Genomic DNA, 27664 nt, shown 5'->3' with positions numbered 1-27664 from the left:
GTCTGCAGCCTGCAACATCCATTCAGAATGGAGCACTTTCTGAAAACCATGATGAATGACTGTTGTGATCAGGAGGCGATTTGTGATCAAGGGAAGAAATTATCTTTGGATAGTGAATCAAAGTTTCAGAAYTCTTGATTTTTCTGTCCCATTCCTTTTCAGTAAGGTTTGCTTTGGTTTACAGAGTGCCACCTTCTCAGCTTCRTGCTTTGTGTCCTCCTTTCTCTTCTGCCTGTCTTTGCACGCTCTGTTTCTTTCTTAAGAAACAGAGCGTGCCTGTACCTGTGGCAGCTGCAGCCAAAGACCCTCACCAAATCATTTTTCCCAGTCCAGGCACTAAAAGAACCCTTAAAGATGGACTTGTGTCTTAAGGGACCTCYTGAATGAAGGATACAAAGCAATACTAAGGGATAAAGCACATTTTCTGGCTGGTAGGAAAGTGCACCTTAAAATCAATTTCATAAGAATGCTCCACCTGCTTCCCCACGCAGTTACACAAAGGTAGACCCAAGGATGAGGCTTTTCGGATACTTTGCATCTAATTACATTTTGGGAAGAATGCTGACAGCTCCACCTGGATGACCAGCAATGGAGAAACACAGACTCACATTCCAGCTTTGAGATGGGCTACGCTGAAAAATAAGCAAACTCCACCCTTCCTCATGAATGCTTCCCTTACRTAGACACTAAAAGAAGCTAGAGCTGCTGATAAGGGAAAATTGTCAAGTATGCTTTGCTAATAATCAACATGAWTTCTTTCAAGGATACATCTACTAGTTCAGTTATCTTCCACAACGCAAACCCAGGCTCGAGCTACATATTAATGAGAATAGARATGTGGCCAGATTTAATGTTCTTGATTGTCCCATGGCAGTCRCTAAGAGATACAGCAGGATGCATCGAAATGCATAAACACTCCTCCCAGTATTTTTGCTTAGAAGGGTTAAGATTACATGAGAAACCATCAACTATCTGCCCAAAATCTTAAATGAGAAACATATTTCTGAGGTAAGAATTAATTATTTATACATGTACAGGTCTGGGAAAGAGGCTTTTAAAAGTCTTTAACTCTGAGGCAAAATAGTAAGGAGTCAGGAAGCTCTTTGTACTTGTTTCAGTCCAGCTTTCACAAATTGGAGCAGGAGACTGCTAGAAATCATTTAAGTGAGGAAGAAAGTAAAAATTACTACAGGTGTATTTACTGTATCAGCAAGCAAAAACCCAACCCAAAAGCTGTAAACATTAAAATGTTGGAAATGCCTTTGTATTTTTTGTGCGGCATTAGCAAAAACATACACCTCTACCCTAAGCTTGTGCACTCATCCTCGCGGTGTGGACACAAAGCACAATTATTCAGAAGTTACTTCTGCCCTGCTTGTCAATGATGTGTTTCTTGTTGTGCAGATATTTTGATTTATATGTGACTATTTGACATAATGTGCAGCAGTTTCCTTGGTAAGAGTTATKACTATCTCTGAGCTTATTAAAAGTAGAGAGGAAATTAGTCTGAAAGGCAGGTTTATTAAGGAAATGAATATGCTTTACATAAAAAACGCAGACCTTTTATGGTGCCTGCTTTAGCTTATCCTCTGTCAATTTAGCTTATAAAAACAGATAACTCTTACTGTAGTCAGGAAATAAATGTATTTTTTTCCTGTAGATTAAAAAAATCCTTTTCTACAAAGTATTTTAAAGCTTGAAATTGAATTCTAACTGCTTTCATTGAAGATGTTGAATACTATTTGCAGCAGAAGAGAATGGAGCCAGAACTGTTTGCATCTAGTATTTCAATGTAGATTTGCAAAGCACCCCTGTAAGCTCCAGCAACATTTCCAAGTATTTCTTTAAGTAACAGCACACTGAAATAATTTCCTCATAGAAAAGAAAAAAAAAATGGAATTAATACTGGTTAATATGTGCATTAACTTTTCCTAGTGGTTCTAGTACCCCTGTTTGAGTATACGCACCAGCTCAGTGCGTCTCAGGCTGCAACACCTCATCTTCCATGTTGTCTGAAYAGCCTTCATGAATTTAATGAAGTTTCCAAGGCAGGTAGTGATGTTTTCTCTTAGAGGTGAGTGGCACAGCATTTTTCTTGACCAAACTATAAAAAGAAAACWGTTGCTAAAACAGATGGAAGAATTCAGTTTTAGTGGTGAGATTAAAAATGTCCATCTGGCAATAACCAGGAGTCTAAAGTAGGTTGCAACTTCCATGCAATAATCTTACCACTCTGAGACATTGAATAACCTAGTGTACTTTTATTAAGTAAATGGAAGCAGAGGTTAATGAACATTTATTGGACCAACTTAACACCTTGAAATCACAGGCATCAGTCAGACTGAGAGGCAGCATACTGATAAGATCAAATTTTCTTTACAAATCTATGAGCCCCTGTACAAAAATAAAGTATAAAAGGGGCAAACAGAAACATTTGTTTCTTCCCAATCCCAGGGCTGCTTCTGAGGTCACATTCAGCATAAATTTAGAGAAGTCCACGAGGCGCTCTAAATTATGCAGTGATATTTACAGTACCAGGAGGACCTTTCTCCACTTGGAGATTGAAAAAAACCCCAAACTGYAACATTAGCTTTGCACCTGCATGAGTCTTCCCTATGCAAGTGAGGCTTYCAGCTCAATTTTGGGCAGCCTTTTGCCCTCTATGTACCACACAAACAACAGAGACACTTCAGAAGGGTTTGAGCAGGGTGGGAGAATTGGGCAGACTGAGAAGTCCAGGGCTTGCTCTGTCTGGGASTGTGCTGAAATCTGCTCATGGAGCTCACCCAGTGCTGTGGATCAGCTGAACTTAAAGCCTAGGGGGGAGGTTTCCAGCTTAACCTTTTGCTACTGAAGGTTCCTACAGGGAAAACAGTCGGGTAAAGAGGAGGCAAGACAGGATGCTAACTCTGTGCTTTACAGTTTTTGTCTCTTGATAAAAAGTTATACAGTGAGAATAAAAGAAACAAGGCTCTCCAGATCAAGCTTTCTACTGTGTAGCATTAATTGAAAGGTATTTCCACTTAAGAGAAGAATATTGTATTAGTTACATCAAATCACTTCTTATCATCATCTACATAAGGCAGAAGCACCYTCATGGGCCTTGTGAGTTTTCTTTCCTTACGAGCTGGATACACAGAAACTTCAGGAAATTCACATTAACAGCGCCGAAAGTGTGTAATTAAAACACTTATGATGGCGTATACTCGAATTACCAAAATTACTTTACCTGTTTAATGCCATAAACATTTGAGATGAAAAACGCATCACTGTAGTCAGACACCAATGCTCACCAGAGAAGTTTATATTCCTAACATCAGAAACACTCCACTGCTTGATTTTCAGTAGGTCTTCCCATCTTTGTGCTTTGCTGGGAAAAGAGGTAGTTCTGAGAATGAATGAACCTGTCACTTTGATGAGCTCAGCCAGCGTGGACTCACCACCGCAATAGCTGCCTACAGGACACCGGCTACGTTTCACCCAGGACTAAAACAACACAACCACTTGAAAAATTACCTCTTACTCACTAAATAGTTCACAGTTTGCACCATCCCCTTTTTCAGGGGCTACACTTGGAACTGAGGAGCACCTACAATTACTCTGACACTTCCCTCTTGTGCACATGAGGCCCACGCTGACTTTCTCATCCATTAGCTCCCAGAAAACTACAAACTCAAGGGACTTGGGTACAGCTCTCATTTTGGGATGCAGCCACACCGCTGTGATTCCAGCTGTGGCATTAAGGGCATTCAGCAGGTGGTGTAAAGTGACAGATCAAGTTCCCTTCTGTGGGTGGAAAGCTGGGCCGTGATCGCTGCAGGACATAAACACTTGTGTGTGCCCTGGCTGGGTGGAAGGAGGCACAGCCAGGCTGAGATTTCACCCSTGGATTTTACAAGAATTGTAAACAGATTTGACCACCCAACCTGCAGAAGGAGTAGGCAGGAGAAAATGAGCAATGGAATTACCCCTGTGAGAAAGGTTCAACCATGAGAATTTCTGATGGCACGTGCAACGGTCCCGAATGACTGGAACAGCCCACAGATCAATTACAGCTGATAGTTCCACTTTAAGGAAAAACCCTCTATCACTGTATCATTTTAATATAAGCACTAAAATTCATACTATACAACAGCACAGCCAACCAAGCTTTGCAGAAAAGTCATTTTAAGGAACAGCATGTTTCTGACACTTACAAAGAGGCGGCAATGCCTGCTGCCTGCAACCATTTTCAGAGAAAATGCAAATCATGTGGGCCAGYGAGAGCAGGAAGAAGGGAAATGAGGTGCCAAGTCAATCCATGATTGCACTTTCTTAGTTGGCTCTGCTCGAATTCCAACTTTGTGGAGCCTGTGCTGATGCAGGAGGACCAGACCTTCTGTGACAGATTGAAGGCTGTGCCCCTACAAGGGGTTCCCTTACAGACTTTAAGACACTTTTCCTCACTGCACGAGCCACTGATTTGTTCTTCAATCTCTCTGTGATGAAATGAAGGACCCAAAAGCATTTAATTGTTGAACACATAAAAGGAAGTATATTTAAAATAAAAAAAATTGGTCAGACTGTAGAGTCAATTACCATTTTTAAAGGAATTTACAGGGCTGTTGTAGATGAGTCTTTTGGAATAGTCAGTTTATCGCAATGTCTAAACTGGTTTCTTCATTGCACAGTATTTTCTTTTAAAATGTGTGCATCTTTAAACAATTACATACATATTAAAAATCAGCATTTCTTTGCTTCAACTTAATTAAAACGTTAATACTCTCAGACAACACAGATCTGAAATGGTGAAACCAGTAATTGCCCCCTCCCACCTTACAACAAATTAAATTGAGACAAAATTACAAACACATTTCACTACATGATTATTATTAATAAAAATCAGTTTTTCTTTTTTTTTTTTTTTTTTTTTATTTTTTTTTTTTTTTTATAAAGTTGCCCAAAATGCAAGGGATGTGCATAGGTTTACAACTTAGTCAGAATAATATTTTGCTTTATTCCCTTGGGTACGTGTTCCCATGAACGGAATGTACTTTGCTGTAGATTACAGGTTTTATCAACACAGATACACCAACGGCATGAACGCTTGCGACTGTCCACATGCATTAAGAGTCAAGACCCAATTTCAAATTTCTAAAACTTTTACAGAGTTTTTCAAAGAGACAGTATCACATTATCTGGATGTTACACAAAAGTACTTAAAAATACTATCCTAGGAGAGAAAAAAAAGAAAAAAAACCAAGGCCTTTAAAATTTATGAATTTGTTTCATAACCACTAGACTAATTACTTCAAATAAATAAAGGAAAGCAAAGTATTCCAATCCATAAAATCAGACTCTAAAAGGAATGTAGTGTTCCACCCCCAAGTTAAGGTAACAGAATCATATTATTATTACTATTAAAATAGATTATAGAAAGCAGCATCTATTTTGTGCAGTTTTTAGGGGCCCTTGAAATAAAAAGCTATGATTTCCAAAAATATAACATTCCAAAGGACTGAATAATACATATATTTAAAGATACATTTTATTAAAGTTTAGGAGAAATGATTAAAAAAAAGATACTGTCTCTTTAAATTAGTGTTTAACCTTTTTTTTCCCCCTCCTCCTATCTATTCGGACATGACAATAATTATATTTTAGGTCACACTACATCTAGGTAGTCTCTAGGGGCCAAGACCTGTTGACACAAGGTCAATAACGAAGAGGTTTTCCATGTATGAGGTGGTTCCCAGTAATGACAGATTATTTTTTTGTTTTTTCTCCTCCATTCTCTCATTCTCGGTTTAGTAGACCCAGGAGACCGGGACCCACTGGGAGGCTGTACACACAAGCTCGATGGCTTCCTCCAGGTGCCTGATGGTTTCATCAATCTCGTTGTTGATAATTGTTAGGTCAAAGTAGTGTGCATATGTTCTCTGTAAGATTTCGGACTCCTTCTGCAGGCGCTGAAGGGATTCATCCTATCCGGCCAGGAAAGAAAACGGGAGAAAAGAAAAGTTGGATCATTTCGTGCTCTTCTGCAACAGCTTCTCAACTGAGAAGGAAATGGGCAAAAAGGCCTCAGGGGGAGGTCAAGATGTTTTAGCTCTCCCACCTACAGCTATGGGAATCACACAGGAGAAAGGGCACAGTTTCCCTGTAGAAGCTGACACTCAAACAGCACTCGGTTATTGACATTCTTGGCGACAAAACACAACTCTAGTGTTAAAAAAGCAAGGTAGAGGATGGAAGCTTGGAAAGGCGGCAATGGAGACAACATATGGATAAATCAGACATGGTGCACAAGTAAGAGCTATTGGGCCTATGTCCCAGTGAGACATRAGAAACAGGAGGAGAGGGAGAGGGYGTCTGTCAGGTATTAGCTGTTCCCAGTTTTGGTAATGTTTTCTGTTCGACACCGAGCTTCTGGGTCTACTTCCTTTAATTGTGATTTACTAATAAGGAAGTTCTCACTTGCTATCACTCCTCTGTAGTTTCTATCTCAGAGCAGTATGTTTCCAGCACCTCTTGGTGTGAGATATGGAGATGAACCAGGCAGCCTGGACATCAGACCTTTGTTAGCAAAGTCTGCCTGCCTGAGGGAGCTGGATGCAAAAAGCTTCTTCCCAGGGCAGCCACTGTAAGTGTGAATTATCTTTCTGTGAATTTCCTTATAATTAAAAAAAACCAAACCACAAACCCATTTGTTATTTTCAGGAACCTTGAAATAGCCACAGGAAAGCAATCAAGCCTTTCCCACCCCACAGGTTTGRGGTGGATATGGTGCAAAATGACTCCTGCTGCTCTGCAGTATCCATAAGCTCACTCTATCAATCAACTGGGATGGACTTTTTCTAAACAGAGTTTTGGGCTGCAGGAAATACAGACACAGTGCCTGCAGATTTTTCACTAGAAATTRTTGTCAGAATCGAATTTTATCTGGCTATTAAAATGACGTCCACATTTTTTTTTCTGTTTTAGCTTTCCAAGTATTTGTGATTACAGTGACAAGTAGCTGTGGAACAACAGCTTTCAGGTCCTCTGAAGGAAACAACCTGCTCTGAGACAGTTCTCCTTCCCTGTAGCAACGAAACCAGCCGTGTCTGGAGGAGTTCTCTGCCAAAGTTACAGTTCTGCTTCTCTCCTGAAGCTACAGCCTCAAATGAGGAGGGGGCTGTGTGATGTGGTTGAAAATCATTACAAGTTTCATTGCAAGTCAGACAAATGCTCCTCACACACACTTCTGTACAAGGGATGTTCTCTGTTTGGGCCATTATGCACCASCAGCAGCTCCTGGAACTTCTGTAGAAATTCCAGGGTGTGCAAATTTAATTTATACTACTAACAAACAGAACAATGTGCATCAATACTAGTATTAAATATTTTTATGGAATATTTCATATGGCCCAGTGTCCTTAAGCCAAAACCTAGTTAGGTAAACTTCCAATTTCTCACAGATTCCAAGAGAGACATCACTTTGTATCAGCTGAGCATCCTGCCTTTCCTGCTTAAATTAGGCTACAAAGGAAGGTCAATAACTTGTCATGTAGAGCATTTACAGTGTTTCAAATGTATCCAGCTAAGATTAATTTTATATTTGAAGATTGTCTTGTCCAAATGACACTGCACCTTGAAAGGAGTTTTAATCTCATGACACAGGACCAACAGCACCGGAAAAGACCGTCAGAAGCCTWAGAACTGTTAAGTCCTTAGGTAGATTTTGAATTGTTATCCAGATTTCCCATCAATGTTACTTTTACTTGCAGGTACTCTACTTTTCTCACTAGAGTATTTACCTTACTGTGACTGACAATGWGAATCAAAAAAATTTACAGCTATTTCATCTTAAAAAAACTCAGTGGGTAAAGTTTACCTTGCACACACATATGCCACAAAACTAAGTGTTTCAAACATTCACCAAATTTCAATATTTTTCTGACTTAGCTTTTCCTAGATCAAACTTTACTGGGATCAAAGAGGTCTGTATTTTGGAATATTTAAATTTCCCAGCCTGTTGGAAATGTAAATCATTACTTCTTTCATACAGTACACTTTTACATACAGTAACAACTTTGGGATAGGCCATTGCAACGATTTGCTAAGAGGTTCAAACTTTGCCAGGTTCTGCAAAAGGGAAAATGATTACTCTTGATTTCTGTTTTATTCTGGGACCAAATTTCACCTGTGTTTGTGATGGAGTACCTATTTGTACATGTCAGATTTGGCTGTCTTCTCTGAGTCTGTAAGACTTAAAATAACAAAATTCATCTTTGAAGCTACCTATAATCACAGTTTTTGCTGTCGTAAGTTCCTCTCAATTTCTCTAAAATGTCTTAATTAAATTCTGAAGAGTGAACATCYCAGATTATTTCTCAAGAAGGATATYCATCAGCAGTTGTGATCTCAATAGTGTCAAGAAATAATATATTTTTCAAAATGTTCAGCAAGCTGCAGACAGACAAACTAATGGCCACAAGTTCAGAAATTTCACATTTGTGAGAACACCTGCCTTTTCTTCTTCTSTCAGCTCTTGTGCAATAGGCATTTTATGTGGATCTAGTTGCAGTGTGTCCATTATTGGATCAGACTTTTCTTTCCTAATTCAATTCACTTTCCTAATCTTCTCTCCTTTTCCACCACAGCTGCAAGGAGTGGAACATGGCTTTATCCGTGAAATACCTCCCATGTACACAAAGGCCACCAATGGCATCTTCACTGTCMGAGGGCTGAGGCTTTTTTGGCTTGAAAGTCTGTAGGACAACAGCTGCCACTTGTGGCAGTCAAAGCCCAGCCCAGCAAAGTACTGAGATTCCCTTCTAAGGCTGTGGACAATGTGTAAACACCACCAGGCCTTTGCCAATTCTGCTTTAACAGAAAGACTTTCTCARTTTAAACAGCTGGTGAACTTCACACTTACTATGGAAAATTCCTTTTATTCTTTGGCAGTAGGAAGGGAGGAAGCACAGCTAAAAGTCTGAAGAATTTGGCTCAGTGAGGTTTACATCAAACAAATGGAGCCTGTGAACTCTTTGCTGCTGTCTGGGCAGTGAAGGTGGGAGCAGGTGGAGGAAAGAGGAACAACCCCAAGGTTTTCTGATACACTCTCTCCTCTCTCTGTTTAAGCACAACAACCATCTAATTTAAATTTCCTCTGTGATTAAACAGGTGGGTGCACTCTGGGAGATTCCCTGAATGATTTACATTGGTCTTGTGCTTTGCTCAATTGCTCACGGGGCATGGCTACATTCACTGGAAAGGATCATATTTTGTCTTCTAACTCTTGCTGTGTGAGCCTCGATTACTGAGACATTCTGTGTGGTCTTCGACAGGCTAAAGTGTCTCAAGAGAAGCACTGTTAAGATCAGGCCCCTGCACTGATTTTCCCACAGAGTTCAGATATACATCTGTAAGAGCAAAAATTCTACTCCACAGCCTCGTTTTTCACTAGCAGAGAATTTCAGGGCAGATATCGAAAGTCATTAATAACACTAAATTTTGATTCCAATGGCAAAAGTAATGTTGRACGGGAACAAGCATATCTACATTCTAGAACTACTGCAATAACCAGGACTACCTTGTGAGCCCCTAGCTGGTACTTACAGGCAGTTTTCTGCACCATTTTGGCAGCTATGTACAATTAGTACGAATGCAGGAAAATGAAAAGAAAAGCAAAGATGAAATTTAAGAAAACATAAGGAGGGAAAAAGGACAGTCATTTACAGAAGTGTTCTCAAAAAGTGTATATAAAATAAATGAGGCAGGGCAAGAGGATAAACAGAAAGGAATACTCATTATGCAAATGAACCTTTCAAAAAGGAAGCATGAATGGGAAATAAGAAACACACACTCCTCACCCTTGTTTTCTGCCTTGCAGGCTGCTACCACATAGACACACTTTGCTTATCTGCCCTCATGCAGCCTTGTAAGCCTTGGCAAACAGGATCCTGTGTTTGGGTAAGGTCTGTTGCTATTACCATTGCTAGCCCCTCCCTTTCCTTAACTTTAATTSATTAATAAATTAGCATRTTTTGTAAGTGTGGCCTTGGCTCARCAATTCATGTGTCTGGGTGAAACCCTGCAGGCACGAGGACTTTTGTCACAGCAGCTTAAAATACAGACAGGTTTTGCAGTGTGAATGCAAATATGTAAAACATAATACTTCTACTAATTCTTGGGCATGAACAGGTATTTCCCCACCTCTACTATAAAAGGCACATTTCTGTTCTCTTCCCAGTGTATAATGGAAAACATTTTCTCCCTCATATGCACYGTCCCAAGTATCTTTGTATTACATCCTGCAACTGGAAGATTAAGGTTAAGTACCACTGGCTGATAGGYGAGGACAAGAAACACTTTGGGAGCTGAGTCAGGTATGGAAGTAACAAGCCCAGGCAATCATATAATTTTACAGGGTACCTGATGCAATGCTATTTGTTTACACAAAAGTAAATTCTGTGCATATTGCAAAATTCTAGTATTTTATCAAGATTGTACCCATTCACAGCATCACACCAGCAGTTACATAAAGTGTCACGTCACTTTATGTGACACATAAAGTGTGTCACAACATGGCAAATGGTGCTGGTCTGAGAGATGTTTGTCTTTACACTCTTGAGAGACACCTTTAGGGTGTGGATCCCCAAGATTCAGTGAAATGACRTAACTTTATGCTGTGAAAGTGAATAGAGCCTTCTTCCCCCTCCCTTCCCTCTTCCTGGCTTTACACTTGCACTGCTTGTTCCAGCACTAGTGCTTAAAAACTGACAAAAATCCARTTTAGAGCTAAAGTAGACCACTAATGCATCACAGTGAACTAACAGAATGCCTCAGCTGCCAGTAAAATTCCAGCTTGAGGCCAAAATTCTTCACTTTCCACTTTTGATTTCAATAATCATTCAGGGTATTTGCATTTAAATGTTTGTCTTGCTCCTTTTCCTGCAAGCCTCTGCAGTGATGTTGGTTTCATGCTTACAATATTTCAATTACATTTCTATAGAAACCAGCTGAAGTGACAGGGCTTCTGACTTTGTGTTTTGATGATCAAGAAGGCRTCCAGGAGACTTGGAACAGATTAATGACCAAATCCAACAGATTAAATACTTTAATAACATGGTTTAAGAAAAGCTGAGAAAATTAAGTGTTTACAAAATGCTGTTTGCTTTAGTGTGAGCTAAATCTAGAATTGCCTGGCTTCATCTTTGAAACCAGTAGCAATCTGCAGAGTAGATACTCTATAAAAACTAAGTAGAAAATGTAGGATGTGGACCTGCATGAATACTTAGAATTATTCCACAAGCAATTTCCCCTTGGGTCGAACCTTCCAATTCTTAGAGGACAGGTGTCAAATTCAATAAGCCTATTTCTGATACATATTTGCTRTGCAGGGAAAATGCTAAAGCTAAAGGTGGGATCAGTGCTGGCATTGCAACTCACAATTGAGCAATTTGTGTCAATGATTTTTTAATGGATGTTTGAGCTGGAGCAGGGAATGAAATAAAGGAGTATGTACTTATAGAATACAGCATGTGAATCCTTCCCCTTGAAGCTCAAATTTTGAATTATTGGTTCATAAACAGTAAATGTATTTCAATCAACTKAATAAATCTGTCATTCAATTATTTTTCTGCCTTGTCATTTACAGACAAGGAAACAAAGAGCCTGATCTGCACATTTGAATATCATCCTTAATTGTCTCTGACAGGACATCAGATTGCAACATGCCATACCTCATTAATGCCTGGGGTAATCGTAGGTGCAGCAATAAAAACAACAAAAGGAGCAAACTCTGCAGTTCTCAGGACCTTTAATGCCTAGGGAAAAAAAAATCAGGTACTTTAGAGGAAACCCCCAACAACCAATGTGAAGTAAGTTTARTCACACAAGCAAAAGACATAAATTCATGATCTACCAATGCTRGATTTGTTTTTAACTGAACCTTAGTGATACAGACACCTAACTTTTTCTATAATTTTACATTTTTGGTGGTCAAATCATATATTTATCCTTAATTAAAGTGAGTTTATGAGTCAGTAAAAGTGACAGCATTTTCAGACAGCCTCTTCCCATACAGTCTCAAAGAGTGTGGAATTATGTTTACATTTAAACTGATTGATGAAACACCATGTAAAAAAATTCAGTCATCCCATAAATAGGGAAAAGAGCCAAYTGTGTTTTAGAATACTGATTGGAATATAATTTTTATTATTATAAATTATTTTTTAAACAAATGAAAATGTGATGTGAGAAGTTCAAAGTTTTTAAAAAATGATCATAGCACTAAATGCAGCAAMTACAGCACCAATCCCCTGAACCAAATCAGTGCAAAAGAGAAGAGTTCTCATTAAAGAACTGTCTTAGTCAGAATGAAGTGAGTGACACAGAGCTGCCATATGTGAAACTCTGCTACAGATCCATGCTTGACTGGAGAGTCAAACATCTCAGCTGAACTCAGAGAGATGGACAAGATAAACTCAGACTGCTAAAGGTCACTCTGGTTTTGCTCCTTCCATTCCCTGTCTTCTCCAAAGCCTTCTCTTTTTAAAAAAAAAAAACATAATCCACCCTTTTCCTGAGATARAAGGCTTTCATCTCTGCTGCTTGAAACCCACCAAGAGGAATCACCTCTGACAACCTGCTCCAGACTCGAGACAAACCCCCTAAGTGAAATGCAAGAAAACCCACATAACTAAGAGTGGCCAAGGGAAATCAGGCAAGTGGTGTAACACAACCAGGAGTAAGTCCACAAACAGGCTGGCCTCAATGAGCTGAGATGGATGAAAGGGGAAGCTGGTAAGGAACGTGGCTTGCTGACATGAGCTGGAGGAAGTGTGGCAAAGGCAGCTGTTACCAAATTTAATATTCCAACAAAGATGAAAATTATGTTTGAGAACTGTACAGCTTTTGAATAATGCATGTTGAAAAAGTTCACCAAGAGCATTTGCTGTTAACAGCTGCTCCATTTGAACTAACTGTAAATGCTGCTCTTCCTGAACACTGTTAAATGTGGGATTTTATTTGTAAGACCACCACCACGCATCATASTCTGAACTGTCTTAAATAACTTAGTCAGGTATCTCATTTCTGTTGTGAAATTCTTAGAACTTGAACTTCCTGAATCCATTCACAATGAAGAAAGAAGTCAGCAAATTTAAGTAGATGACACTGGTTCACAATTTTGTCTTTCCTCCCATTTCCTTCCATCTGCTAGGATAACAAAACCATCACAATTGTCCATATTCATGTTTTTCCACTTAACAAAAGATATAAAAGATCCCTGTGAATTGAAAGTAATGACTACACGGATGTTTCAAAGGAAATGTATCAGAATTTTCTACAGATTTTATGAAATGAATAAACAAACAAGAGTTTCTTGAGAGTCTGATTTTTCTTTCTCCTCTGTGTTCTTCTAAACAGATRATTACCAGAATTCCATTTTACAGATTGATACCTGTGTCCAAGGACTTTTGTTCCACATCACTTTATGCAGCACTTACCTAGTATGCAATCAATAAAAATATCTCAATGAAATAAGCTTGAAGGATTTGTGATGACTCCCATTTTTACACACTTTTTATTAGTTACCTGAGGTTCTACATCAAGTATTGCAATTAGTCCCTGCTCATGGATCTTTCGTATTGTTTCCAGTTTTGTCCCATACATTGCATCCTCATGGCTGCCATATTCCAAATATTCATTGTTTGATATATCCTGCATCATTTGGTCATGTGATACAAAGTAGTAATTTTTGCCATTTTCTTCATCTTTCTTTGGAGGTCTGGTTGTATCTGAAAATACAAAATATTTTAGTGCAGAAGCAATATTAAGCATATATATGGCAATTTTATTTTATCAATATTTATTCACTGAATGATGACCTGTCAAATCACACATAGAACAATGAGGCAGTCAGAATGACAGGCACTGGGAAAAGCAGGAGTTGAAGGATATGTGTTGGGAAAAGCAGGAGAAGAAGGGTGCCAAAATATATTGAACTCAAAATACCCATATTTCTCCTAAATCCTCTTCTGTCCTAAAAACATTTCTGCATTTTCCCTTTTTTTAAAAAAAAAAATCTTACAAGGTTTTCTTCTTCTGAGTGTGAACATCTAAAAAGCAGTGTAAAAACCTGATTACTTGTAGCCAAGAGAGATGACAGCTACATAGCAATAACATACTTTTTGAAAATATTGCTTCTACAGACCTACATGGTAAGAGCAGTATGGCCTACCAATCTTTTGAATTAATACCACTGTGTATGACATGATCTTTTTGATCAGGTTTTCAGTGTGAAGGTAATTTCTTCATAAAACATTCTCCAAAACACCTCACCCAATTTAAGGCCCATCTCAAAAACTACCTGCTATACCATGGTTTTCTAAAAGAATGAAGAAAACACATCTTTTTAGTCTTAAATCAATGAAATAATTTCAGTGCTTCCACAGAGCATGAACCTAATGCAGGCAACCTACAGCATGTTCATCATGATACAKGTAAGTCCATTTCAATAGGATTTGAAGATAAAATAACTGTTYTCTGTGAAGAAAATTAAGTGTCCCTTCTGAGCCATGCATGGTGTTTCTGAGGGCAGTCTGAAATAGAGTGGCCAGGCAGGGGCTGGATGTCCTTGTTTCAGTGTGCTTAGCTTGAGGAAAAAGGATGCATCTCCAAGAGACCATGTGATGGGATCTGGAATTCCGACCTGGAATTCCAGCCATGGTACYGACAGAGCTTGTCAAGGAGGGAAAACACCTCTGTGCTCTTCATAACAACTACTTGCAAGCAGTRAAATCAATTGTATTTTCTTTTACTTAGTGTAATCTCTGGAAACTTGAAGTTGCTTTAGTGTAATACCAGTCCTCAAGACTAGGCTGTGAGAATTGAAATATTAAAGGTTTCCTCTAAATCCAGTTCAAATTTCTTCTCATCTGAATTCCACACAGTTAGAAAAATACGAAATCTTTTATCCTTCATTCAAAATTAAACATCTGGGGTAGGGAGAAGCATGCTCAACAAGAGTTTTGTGGATAATAGGAAACATTTGATGCACAGGTGGTGCTGCTTTGAAAAAGCAAAAGAAACACACCCAGTCCTACCACAGCTCCCACCTTTGAGGCAGGGAGAGCTGAACACACTCAGTAGCACAAGGGGGATGGTATCAAGGACCACACAAAGGACTCTGCAGCACAATGATCACTGCTACTTACGAGGAATGGGGTAAGCGAATCTGTCTGGATGTTTTGTGATGAGTGTGTTTTTTATGTGTCTTCTTCCRACACCGTGTGCACCTGATCCGCAACACAAAAAAAATGATTTAGAAATTTTCCACCAGAAAGGCTTCAAAACTATGCTGCTAGGTTGAGAAAAGTAACTGAAAATTACCTAGTAAGACTAGTGTTTTCCTTTTGAATGCTGGCAGCTTTACTACTTCTTCATATGTGACGAGATCTAATTGATCAAACACTAGAACACAAAAGAAARCCCCAAAGGATAAGAAAAAATGGCATATTAAGGGTGTCAATTCTGCTACAAATTRTAATTTAAGCAAGTTTTAGATTTATAATACAAAGTAGCATGTTATGGAAAATAWAACCATTCCTTATGCAATTTTAACAAGTGTTCATTTAGAAAACTGTTAAGAGCAGTAACAAAGCTAACTGAGATGCTCAGCAAAGTTTGCATGTCCTTTCATGCAGTATTCAGCAGACCACAAAAATCAGCTAAAACAGCATGCCATTCACATTTGCATTCCTAAGAAATAGCAATACTAAAGAAAAATCTGTAGACAGTGACCGACATGAATGCAATATGAGAACATCTATTTACACTGAAGATAGGGATACTTTCATAATAATGTTTTAACAAGATCTATGAGAAATGTAGAGAGAACAGTGTTAATACTTTGTGGTGTTTTTTCTTTCATACAGCATTTACTTGTAATTAGAGTTCTCTTTAAACACACGTGCTAATTAAACTGACATGCTTTCAAAAACTTGYGACAGAATGAAGAATTCTAATGAAAAATGATGGCATTACATAAAAGAACCTCCACCATATTTAGGGAAAAATTGTAAAAGTGTTATTTCAGATATCATTTCAACTGCAGTTGAAWTTGGATTAATTCCATCATGCCTATCATTCAGTTGTCAATTGCCAAGGAATGTAATGATTGACAAATAAAGTTTTGTTCATTAATAACAGTTTATTCCTCCTGTGCCCAATAACACATCATCTCTGGTAACTCTTGCTGAATTCTAATGAAAAAAGAAGCCAGGAGGCAGTTATTTATATTTGTAAAGATTACAGGCATCAGCAATTGTGAGCAGAATAATGAACAAGAGTTTTCAGTTCTGTATTTTTGCACGCTATAAAAAAGAGGGAGGAGAGATCCACCTAAACTATGGGATCTTTGAGTATTTCCACRTCTTAAGTGGTGTATCCACCTCAACTATATCCTATCCATCTTTTAGGATATAGTGTGGATATCTTTCAATTTTTCAATTTGATGGCAGTCTTTTTACTGAGAGAAAAAGTCCAACTCCTACAAATCAGTCGATTGACACACTCAGCTCTTTAGGACCTTGAAAAGATACAGATATGAAAACTTCCAAGTCAATTTCAAGAATTTGAATTTCATCCTAAAGAAGAATCTCTTTCAACCTTTCCCCAAATACTACAAGCAAGAATTTAGACATCTTTTTCTTCCATTCCACAATGGAATTCTTATTCCTGACCTTTTTATGACTTCACAGTATTTAAACAAATTAATAATTCATTTCATATTAAGAAGGGTTAAAGATCTCCAAGATGCTAAACAGCTTTACCATTCTAACCTAGGCCTGCAAATGTATTTTGCCATTGAAAAATAATAATTTTAAAAAATCAACCCTTTATATTCTTATTGAACAAAACCACATTATGTTAGATACAAACAACAGGAACAAACRGCAGAAATGACACATATTAATGCCTTCATCACAAAGTAGTAGCATGGAGAAGATGTGTCTCAGTCTACATGGATTTAACTAATGATTGTAGGGTTCTCAAATGCAAAAGAAAAATGATTATTTTCTTAATATACAAAGATAGGAGGAATACAGGGCACACTTAAAGACTGAACTTCAATGCTTCTGTGTCACTAGCTAATAAAGAAAAGGAGTTCTCRAAAGGAAACAGTAAGAAGCAAATAAAGAGGCATTGTCACTTGACAGGTTACTTACATGCACAGAGGCCATTGGGAGTAAGACAGCATGAAAAATGTACAGGGGTCATTGAGATATGGCTTGTAATATATTAGTAAAATAAAAAGTATATGCACAAAATAAACTTTACCATGCAATAGTCTAAACACAAGGCAAATAAATCACATTAAGAAATGATAAACACATTTTATAAAAGCTTGGCARTTTTCTATATTATGCATAATATGAAGCATAGTTCTGGTATGTTCTGTTCTTTTCTGAAGCCCTGCWGTAACTTTTCAGCAAAATAAATAAAAAATATATCTAGATAATACTGCAGCATATCTCCAGAGCATTTATACAAATGTCAGTGAATCTAATAATGAAAAAATATTTCATCTTTTCTGTGGGCTTTGGTTTAAAACTGACTTTACAGCAATAAAAGTCTGTAATCATGATAATGAAATTGCCTAATACTCTAATATGGACCATGAAGGAAAGAAAAACAGGATTACATTTTTCTTGTAAAGGAGAATGTATTTGCTTCTAATTSTAAAAAGTAACTGAAATCATCTCCTGTTTACTTCATAAACTATGCCTGATTTGCAGAATAATCTCATTTCTGCTTCCAGGAATATTCCAATATACCACACCAGCTCTCAAATCATTAGCTGGCCACACAAAATCTGAGTTGACTAGGAAGTATTTTACTGGGTCCTTTCTCAGCACCCCAGATCAGTCTCAACCCTAAGAGAAAAATAACACACAAGTCCAAATAGATCACACCATGTTGACAAATTTATTTTATTTTATACTAGGATATAAGAGAAATTCTACTTTCCTRTAAGAGCAACATTTGACATTGATTATACTTGCTCTGCATCCAGCAGAAGAAAAGATCTGGTTTTTATTCTGAGACAGATGAACTGAAAGTTTGCAAGGGCCAGCGTTGTCGTATTTCTCACTAACAGTTCTGGATGTGACATAGTACTTCTGAGAAAGTAAATTCTCAGTAAGTAAATTCAGTGCCACCTCAGTTAAACMTGAACTAACATGAGCACCAAATTCAGGGAACTTCTACATTTGGTGCCCTTCCCTGGAATGTGACTGGCATCACCCTCAGTACCTCAGAGACATTAAGATCAATAACATTTCTGCAAGAAATCTTGATTCCAATCTGTGCTTCCCTTAACTTCTTGATTTCTTAGGGGAAAGGGGAAGTTGTTTTYTGAGAGAACAGTTTCTTTTATGTTCATTATTGTGAACATAATTTTGTAATTTTTAATGTTCTTATTTCTAATTTTTGGTGAACACCTGCTCTGATACAAAGTAAATAAAGATATAATGGCACTGCTGGTGAAGGCAGGTGAACTATGTGAATCAAAGTGCTGTCAACCTTCTCCAGAATGTCCCCCTATGTCAAGATTGGAAAGTCCAGATTCCTTTCCTTTCAAGAATTTAATGGACAGAAAATCTTTGAGCTAGCTGCTCCTACAGTACTGTCCTCTCCTTCTATTTACCTGGGTATCATTCCTTTAGTTCATTCCTTTGTAGCAGGCCCTGCTTATTCACACTGACATTATTAGTTCTGTATCTRCACTGAGAACTGCATTAAGAAATGTATCTGCCCTAAAGAAAAAAAAAACAAACATGCTTTTTTTTTAGGTTGTTCTTGAGTTAATCCAGTTCACACCACGGCCTCAAAAGAAGGSAGGAGCAAGGTTGGGGAATGTGTGCAATGGGAGCAATTGATACCAGTATTGTGAAAGACTTTGGCTCATAAAATCCTGTTTATTCTCAACAGCTTCTATTGTAGTCATAATTATTAAAATGTGGTTGAATGCTACTGCAGTGAAGTGGAAACATCTGAAYAATCAGAGTGCTGAACCAGCAAAAGGAAGGAACCTGCTTAAATCTTTCAATCTCTGCTTATAAGAGTTTTCAGGGTAATTAGTAATTTTATATTTACCTGTGAACATCTTAAATGCAACACTGAATTAAGGAGTATAAATGACAATTACTGTTCTTTGACTTTCTTAGAATTTGCTTTCAAATGACTTTTAAGGAAACATTCTGTAGTAGTGACACAKTATGAGCTCTGACACTGCACAGAGATTGTGCAGGTAAAGAGAAATGTGAAAATATGGATTCATATTGTTTAATAGGTGTGSTCAAGGATGCAACTAAAAAAAAAAMCCCAGAAATTAATATAATATATAAAACACTTTCATTACACTGCTGGGACAGGTATATMTTTTGATTCTAATAAAAATCTCTGCAGTCTCCCAAGAGACCACAACATAAGCATCACAGAATGTGATATCAATGCAAAAACAACAGAAAAGTGTTGCAAAGCAGTTTTAGCACATTAAGTATTTTATATTAAAAGAAGAAAAGAAGCAAATTTAGCTCATGAATGAAGGTGTCCTTCCTTACTAAAGAACTTTTACTAATGGACATTAAAACGAATGAATTTTGCTTGACCACGATCTCTTACTCTACACTTTCAAAAATTTCAAAAACAATTAATTTTTTCAGCAGTCTAAACAGAACCCCCAAACACAGGACTCAGGACAAAATCACTTCAAGGAGGATAAACCTCCACAGTTTGTTCTATTTGGTATATGTAAATAACACTCTATACAATGACTATACAATGGCTCTTATTCCACTTCCAGCTGTTACAATTCAAGAAAAATGTTTTCTTTGTCATGTTTTCACATGCATAATCTATAACTATCACCACACATTWACAAGGATGCTACAGAGAACTCTTCTGTAGAGMACAGTACAATTACATAGGTTGCAAAATCATATTCTGTTGGTTCCTAATACTCCTTTAACCATAAACCCCCAAACAATCTAAGCCTATATCAGGATATACTATGATGCACTGATTTTGTGGCAGCTGGCCTCTCACTGACTAAGCTCTATGCTTAGATATCAAAGAATGAGCAGAGTAATGCTGGCATAATTAGAATTTTATTTCTATTTTCCTAAGTAACTAATTAGATTTATATAATAGTGCCAGCTGAACAATCAATGGCAAGGCTTAAACTGCAAAAAAATGTAACCTGTTAAAGATACCTGTGTTTTTTGTTCATACCTGCATTGTGCTTTGCCAAATATTTGTCTTTGTACTGCTTTTTTTTCTTTCCAAACCAAGTACAGCTGGCCTGTTGCTCCTGCTTGGTCTTCTCCATGGCAATACAAGCAACTCGCCTGACATATGGAGGAGAAAAAACATTTTCTGTTGTAAACAACGATCTTTAAAAAGCTGCACAGAATGAATTAGAAAAGACCTTTTTATAGAACAAGAGTACAGTAAAACTTCTAAAAACTTTTTTTCTGACTTAAAAGAATATATRTACAGGTGTATTTTGATGTAGGAATATTTTCTTAGAGGCAGATGATGCAAGCTCACAGGTGAAGTGAGCATGGGAGGAAGGGCAGCTCCTGGAATGAACCCAGACCACTTTGCAGCAGATCAGTGGAAGAGCACAAGATCTGGAAAGACCATTGTGGTCTAAATTACTTCAAAGCAAGTTGTGCTGTGCTGTGGGATTGTTTGGAAGTTGATCTTTTGGGTGAAGCACTGCAATGGATCCTGCTGCACTGCAATGTGCACCTGGTGCCTCCTTTATATCAGGGCTTGCACAAAACTCAGGAAATGGAAGTAAAGGTCTTGACTGCCTCTGTTTCTCTTCTGACAAAATCTCCCTTTGCCAGTCCAGGTGGCACAGGAGCTGTAAACCCTCTGCAGAACTCCAATTCTTTTATGTAGSAAATCCTGTATGAAATATTTTGGGCTAGATTATTCGTATTGATAAACTTTGCTGAGTTATGGCCATATCTTCCAAGGCCCAGGATTCACCTGTCAGAATTTGTGCTGACACATTTAAAATTTTTACTAAACAGCTCCTGCTCCTCTTTAAAGACTCTGCACTGCTCAGTGCCATTGCTGTTCATTGAACCTGTCACTGGCACTAAGATTTTATTCTGCTTTTTGACATTCACATGAAAAATGAAAAGGAAAGAAAACCCCAAAACTCCCATAATGACCTTCGTATTTGACATCATGCTAAAACCTTATTCCTGCAGCATTTGCATGTAAGCAGTATTAATGAAACCCCTGTTTAGAAGCTGAAAGAGAAATTAGATTCTCTTAYATATGATATTGCATGTAACCCTTACTGCTATGCATATATGAGAAAAAAAATCAGTATCACACAAGTTGAATCAATATATAGACTTTGAAAAAAAAAGAARGAAAAAACCTGAAAAAAGAAAACATCATTCAAAAAGTAGCTATACCACAATGAAAAGTATGAAAGAYGAAACAAAATCAAAGCTAAGTTTATTTTCAAAGAAAACTTAAATCATACCATTCTTGAAGTTCAGGAGAAGGAATAAGACCTGCAGTACCATTTTTGGAGTTCTCAAGTTTACCCTGCCACCAGTTATGATCATCTTTGCTAATGATTTGGATAATATCACCAACTCGGAATCTGATGCCAGCTTCTTTGCAAGGAATGAGGTCATCCTTTGCTGGATCATATTCAAATTGTGCTCTTACATAGATCTATAAAAAAAGTTTATAGGAGACACTGCAATATTATTACTGGTATGGTATCAAGAGTAACAGGTGAAAATCTGATCTGTGAATGCAGCTACACATGTTGGTTGCAACAAGCAAAGAAAGAAACAAAAAGGAAGGTGCCAAAGCATAAGTGATAGTTGAAAATGAAAATGCCCCCTCCAGCAAACGATGGAGACATATGATGTTACTTCAACAGCTCATGGTTTCTACATTCTATAGAATCCGAACAGCAAAAATGTAATAAACTCACAGATTCCCTCAAATAGATATTAACTATCACAAATCACTACAGAATCTACGCCAGCACTTTACAACTCAATCTGTAGTGTACTTTTCAACTGAATTCCCCATGATATATTTTAAAAATTTCGGTGAYAGGAAATTTTGTTAGTCAGTATAAAGGACTTTGGCTTTATCAGTGATCTTTAGACTGAAAACTTTAAAGACGTTAAAAAACATACTTAAAAATGATTTAATAGGAAGTCCTGTATTGCACCTATCATATAGTTGGGAGGAATGTGGGAATTCTCTGTATGGGTTTTTCAGTAAGTCTGCTCCCATATAAATGAAATSATTTGAGCAAGTTATTCTCTAAGGAACATAAACAGATAGAATCCAGACTCTGRCTTCACAATTTAAAATAATATACCAATCCTTTTTTTTGTGTGTTATTGAGGTCTCAACCCTAGAAAATGAAGGTGATCTCCAGTTTTGGTTGCTAATTATAGCCCTGATGCATCCACGGATCTTAAAATCAAAATTAAATGTCCTGCCCTCCATGGGTAATTTCTACAGTTTATGAACTTCAAGCATCACCCTAAGCATCTCAGACAGCCTTGTACACACACTGCTGATTTTCTTACTAAAAACAGACTAGATAAAAAAACCCCAACAATTGCATTGCATAGCAATACCCTTCTTATAAACTGTAACAATCACTTTTCAACTTTGCTCAAATTCTGCTCCAAAAATAGCTGCAATTATGCAGTGTTAGCACTATTCATGGCACTTAAAAAAGTAATCCAGTCTGCACCTCAGCACATGAATAAATTAACTTAAAATGGCTAATCACTTCTATCTTCTATCTGATGTACTTTTTTTGGTTTGCAGTGAGAGCATCAAATGACAATACCAATACAGAACTCAACTTTTAATACTGTAAAGCTGACCCTTATTCTGCTGTGTATTGAGTAAGTTTAAAAAACCCAACTTCTTTTAAAAACCTGAGAAATAGAATACTGTGAAACCAATTAATGTTTATCTAGTAATTTGTTTTCCATGAAGCAATCAATTTTGCTTGATTATTATCTAATACAGGTCTAGAAACACCTGCAATATTTGTACTATCTAGAAATTTCCCTGCTTTTCTAGTCCCTGCTCCAGTTTGAGCCATTATCCACCACTGGCAATTTATAAAATCTTACAGAATTCCTCACACATAAGAATGGATGTGTTATCCAAGTCCTTGCTGTTTTCTAGGGTGAAGAAAAAAATGCTGGSTCAATGGGAAAAATCAGGTAAAAATTGAAAAAAAATCTATAAATGTAACTATAGGTAACTATAAATGGCTTGAATATGAGAAACCATTATTATTTTGATATTGCCTTGAACAAAGTCTCTTCTCCTGGGAAAAATAYCTCTGAGGAGCAAATGAAAACCCAATATAAATGTTTGGCAGGTGTTTCATAGAGCCTTTCCAGGCAGCTGGAATCTTCAGAAGGAAATGGAAAGTTGAAAGAACCACAGAGAGGTTTAAAAATGGAGTGAGAGCAAACCACTGTAACAGAAGTTGCAGCCAATTCAACCAGACAGCAGTATAAAAAGATTTTCAAAGACAAGAGTTAATGTAGCTGATTGACTTCTTGAAAGGAATTRCAAGAGCTATTATAAAAATTCCTGGTAGAGAAGGAGGCTCTGTGAGTACACAGTTAAAGATTCAGAGGTAGATTCTGGAAAGACTATAACTGGAGCAGTTACTGGAGCTGAATCACAAATCACTTGACAGTATGTGCTCATTTGGAGGCTGCAGAAAAAAAAAATTCTTAAAATTGCAAAGAGAATGATAGGGAATCCTCTAAGGAGCCCCTGTGGGCTTTCGTGGAATTCTCTGGAGAGGGAGATGGATTCTCCTTGGTCTGCAATGACTTGCACAATCATCAGGTCAAGGTAAAAGAATTAAGGGAGGTTATTGAATATGGGACTTAGGATTGAAAATTTAAAAGATCATCTTCAGATTAATTAAAACTTAACAGAAACTGTCCTTAATGGTTTTCTTTGAAGAGCTTTGTTAATAATTAGTTTCAGATAAACTCAAGTTTTAGAATCTTTGTCAGCACAATATTTTAGAGTATTAGGCACTTGCCCCACTCATCTCCACTTCTGCTAAAACAGAAATTTGAGCTTTCCCCTAAGATTAAAACCTGCACAGGTCCCTGCATAACAGGAAGTCTATTAATGAATTCTGAACTAAATCAACATCTCCAGTTAAATTCACAATGATTTAGTAACTCCCACACATATGGACACATGATAAAAAAAAAGCTATTTTGAATTAGCCACAAACAAATGAGTTAAAAAGAAAAATGAAAAAAAAAAATGGAACAAATTTTCCAAGCTTAAATGTTTTAGTTCAGCATGTACAGAATATGAGGGGGGAAAAGGTAAGCAGGGATGTTTGCTAGCAGCWAAGTTTACAAAAATTCCCATGGAGGATATCTATTCACCTGTCGTCCTTTGGGTTGTGTTGTCGATGGCAAGTCCTGCAGAATAAAGTCAACCCAGGAGAAGAAATTTTCATTTTACTTTTTAAGGGTACATAACACCRTTTGTTAGTGATTCATACTACATTACAGTAAAATGGTAAGTTAGACAAAAGTATAAAGCATTGACCCATGTTTAGAAATAATCTTTTTCTTAAAGAAAAATCAAACCCAGGCTGTTTAGCAGCAAGCTGAAGAAAGCAGGTAAAAAGTTTAAGCAGATAGAGAATGTGCTTTTTAATAAATAATTCAGCATCTTCAACACAAAAGCACCACCAAGTGAAAGAGGCTCTTTATGTGAATGCCTTTTCCACTTAAGTATTAAGTTTTGCTTTTAAAAGAGAGAGGCTACTATAAATACTGAAAAACTTATGATTAAAAATATATAACGTGATCAGTTGTGCAGAGAATTAAGCTTAAAACTACTTATTATGTTATAAATTCAATTTAATTCACAAAAATGTCTTAAATTTTTCCTTCACACAATTATTTTTCATTCTACTAATTAATATACACTTTACCTTGTGGCAAATAATGTCTAAGTTGCAATTTTTATTAAAAGTTAAAGAAATAGTTATTTGATTTTGTTTTTTTTTTTTTGTTTGGTTTTAGCTAGTCCCATGAACTCATGATATTGACAGCACTCGCTGAAGAAACTTGTGTGTAGTTACTACATTGGTCCAAACAACAACAAATGATAAACAACACAAATTTTAACATTAATGTACTTTAGGAAGAACAGGAGATCGACAGCACCTTTCTACCTGAATACATACAAAACAGAAGTACTTTGTGTTAAAGATGTGATGGTAATAGCTTGGTTTGTAGTGCAGTTTAAAGCCACTTCCTTTTGCTTTCCATATCCAGGCAAGGCTCATGTTTCACACAGTATGTGCACGTACCACGACAGCAGAGAGCACACCAATTCCTTAACTCAGATAGCGGAAACCAGTACACGTTCCAGAGGGCTCTCAAAACACAAAACTCAAAAAAAAAAAATAAAGAATCTAAAATGTCTTGGGATACCAGCTACACAGTTACTCTTTCTCCAAACACTGCTTCCAAAATTCAGGATGGGAATAAAAACTTCCACTTTAAACCTCTGCTTAGTTTTGAGGAAACTGCTGACAATGATTTAAGGATGACTGAAGTGTCATAGAACAGTTATCAACATTAATTCACTGTGTGGCTTTTTAATGAGAAGAATATGTTGGGAAAAGCCCTTAAAAAAGAAAAAAAAGAAAATGGGGAGTTACATATGCAATAACCTGGGTTCTATCAGCAGGACAAAATTTTCCACTGACCACACGATAAGTAAAACAGTAATGGCAGATGAGCACCAACAAAACTTTCACACTTTCTCTGTGTGGAACTGGAAATCTTACCGAAACAGAATTGTTAGTGCTGCTATGACCATTAGCTGGGGACTGTCTGGATGTAGAGGGGGAATCTCTCTGAAATAAGACACAAGGTTCATTAACAACACAACACTATCACAGGAACACAGATATATTTCAAAGAACAGTTACATCCACAGCCTTATAACCATTTGCTTAGCTGCTTCATTTGTGATTTCCACACTACAAATTCTGTAAATCTGAAAAGATTTTCCAAAGCTTAAGATTCAGGTTTGACATTTTGATTTATCTGAGATAATTAATTTTATGCTGCCYTCAGGTCTTYAATAATTGCGACTTCTGACATCTCMTGTGGCTCTCAATRCTACTGGCCCTTAGCTATACACCAGTCTAGGTTAAAGTACCTGAAAGTTATACTCTGGATTATATTTGGAATRGAAAGAGGCCCATATTCTGTTTTAAAGATGTTTCTAAATATTTTTTTCAGTTATAAGGTGTTGATTCAGTCTCTACTCAGCACGATGCCTTTCTCTGCAGTGCCTCAAAGACACTAGGGCTGGTACCTGAGAAGGAAGCTGGATTCTCTCTTCTCCATTTCTCACCCATTTTACAGCACACTGARGGGGTTTCCTCCAACATTCTCATGGGCTTAAAAGTATCAAACCTTGCCAAAATAAAGCACTTAAAAAAAGSCACTTCCCTTGACCCAGACTACCAGTGTGGCCCTGCACTTCAGTGAAGAGACAGCAGACACAGGGAACACACTGGGAAATTCTGCAGGAGGGATAACAGGAATTTCTGACTGGGTTTTTTTGAGCAATCTTTTCACATGCCATTTTGACTGTATAATGTTTAATTCCATAAGGTCAGGTAATTGAGCCATCTCTTCTGGAAATAGAATAATCCACTCATGCATTGTGGAAAAAAAAAATCCCTTTTACCCTCAAAGGAATTCTGGAAYGTAATATTCCATGTCAAAGGTCAGTTTAGGAATGTCTGGTCATTTTGTGTAACATCAAGGACAGCAGAGAAAAAGTTTTCTAAGCAAACAAAGTTAACCCTGTCATATTTTAATCAATACAAGTACCTTCTGTGAACAAATTAAAAACCAGACCTGGAGCAAAACTGTTCATGCAGCATTAGTCAGGGATTAATGTCACGTGCATAAGAGCAGAACTCACGTCCCACAAGTATTTGCAACGTGTAATGGAGTGGGGAAATCAGCTCTAAGTCTAATTACAAAACCACTTCAGCATAACAAGTTTGAAATATTCAAAAGAGAGCCAATAAATCATTCATTACTGAAAAAAAAATGTAAGTAGAAGAAAAATATAATGAAAAGAAAAAAGAAARGCCTACAGGAATCAGTATTCCCTTGTTTTTTGTGTATGGATTTTCAGCATCACCTTTATCAAACAGTAACAAAGAGAACTTTTTTCAAAAAGGCAATGCCTTCCTTGCTTTACAGAGATTTTGTGCTTGCTCTGCAATTCTGTCTGCTATTTTCTCACTTTCAAGAGGTGAAAAATAAATTCAAACTTTTTTTTTTTTTTTAATATGGTTTGTTATGATGCCTTGTCAGTAATGGTTTAGTAAGGGAGAAAGGGAAAACTTTGGAAACTGATGCAAGCACCCAAATCATTTGGAGAAAAACAAGTTTAGAGAATGCCACTATTTCTGGACTGTCTTGAAGGATTTTGCCTTTGAAGGAAATTYTCTTGGTTTGAGAATGTTTTGATTTGTATTCCTCCAACAATCCTCAACATAAGCCAGCATATTATTCAAAGC

General features: G+C 37.2%; 1 protein-coding gene across 1 annotated transcript in view; it reads right to left on the bottom strand.

Moving 5' to 3' along the window:
- Positions 1 to 2265: 2265 nt before the first annotated feature.
- CASK (calcium/calmodulin dependent serine protein kinase) overlaps positions 2266 to 27664 on the bottom strand; it is a 232126-nt gene continuing 206727 nt past the window's right edge. The window contains exons 18-26 of the mRNA XM_057380908.1: positions 25904 to 25972; positions 24483 to 24518; positions 21545 to 21741; positions 20266 to 20381; positions 15361 to 15441; positions 15186 to 15266; positions 13564 to 13766; positions 11709 to 11792; positions 2266 to 5963 (exon numbers count right to left, since the gene is read on the bottom strand). Coding sequence (XP_057236891.1) covers positions 5787 to 5963; positions 11709 to 11792; positions 13564 to 13766; positions 15186 to 15266; positions 15361 to 15441; positions 20266 to 20381; positions 21545 to 21741; positions 24483 to 24518; positions 25904 to 25972 — 1044 coding nt within the window. The 3' untranslated portion in view covers positions 2266 to 5786. The remainder of the gene's footprint in view (positions 5964 to 11708; positions 11793 to 13563; positions 13767 to 15185; positions 15267 to 15360; positions 15442 to 20265; positions 20382 to 21544; positions 21742 to 24482; positions 24519 to 25903; positions 25973 to 27664) is intronic.

This window comes from Malurus melanocephalus, unplaced genomic scaffold (genome assembly GCF_030028575.1).
Source record: "Malurus melanocephalus ecotype Western Australia unplaced genomic scaffold, MMel_1.1 scaffold_479, whole genome shotgun sequence".
In the NCBI taxonomy this organism is placed as follows: Eukaryota; Metazoa; Chordata; class Aves; order Passeriformes; family Maluridae; genus Malurus; species Malurus melanocephalus.
Note: the sequence above shows the minus strand (reverse complement) of the source record. Positions and strands in the feature narration are given on the sequence as shown.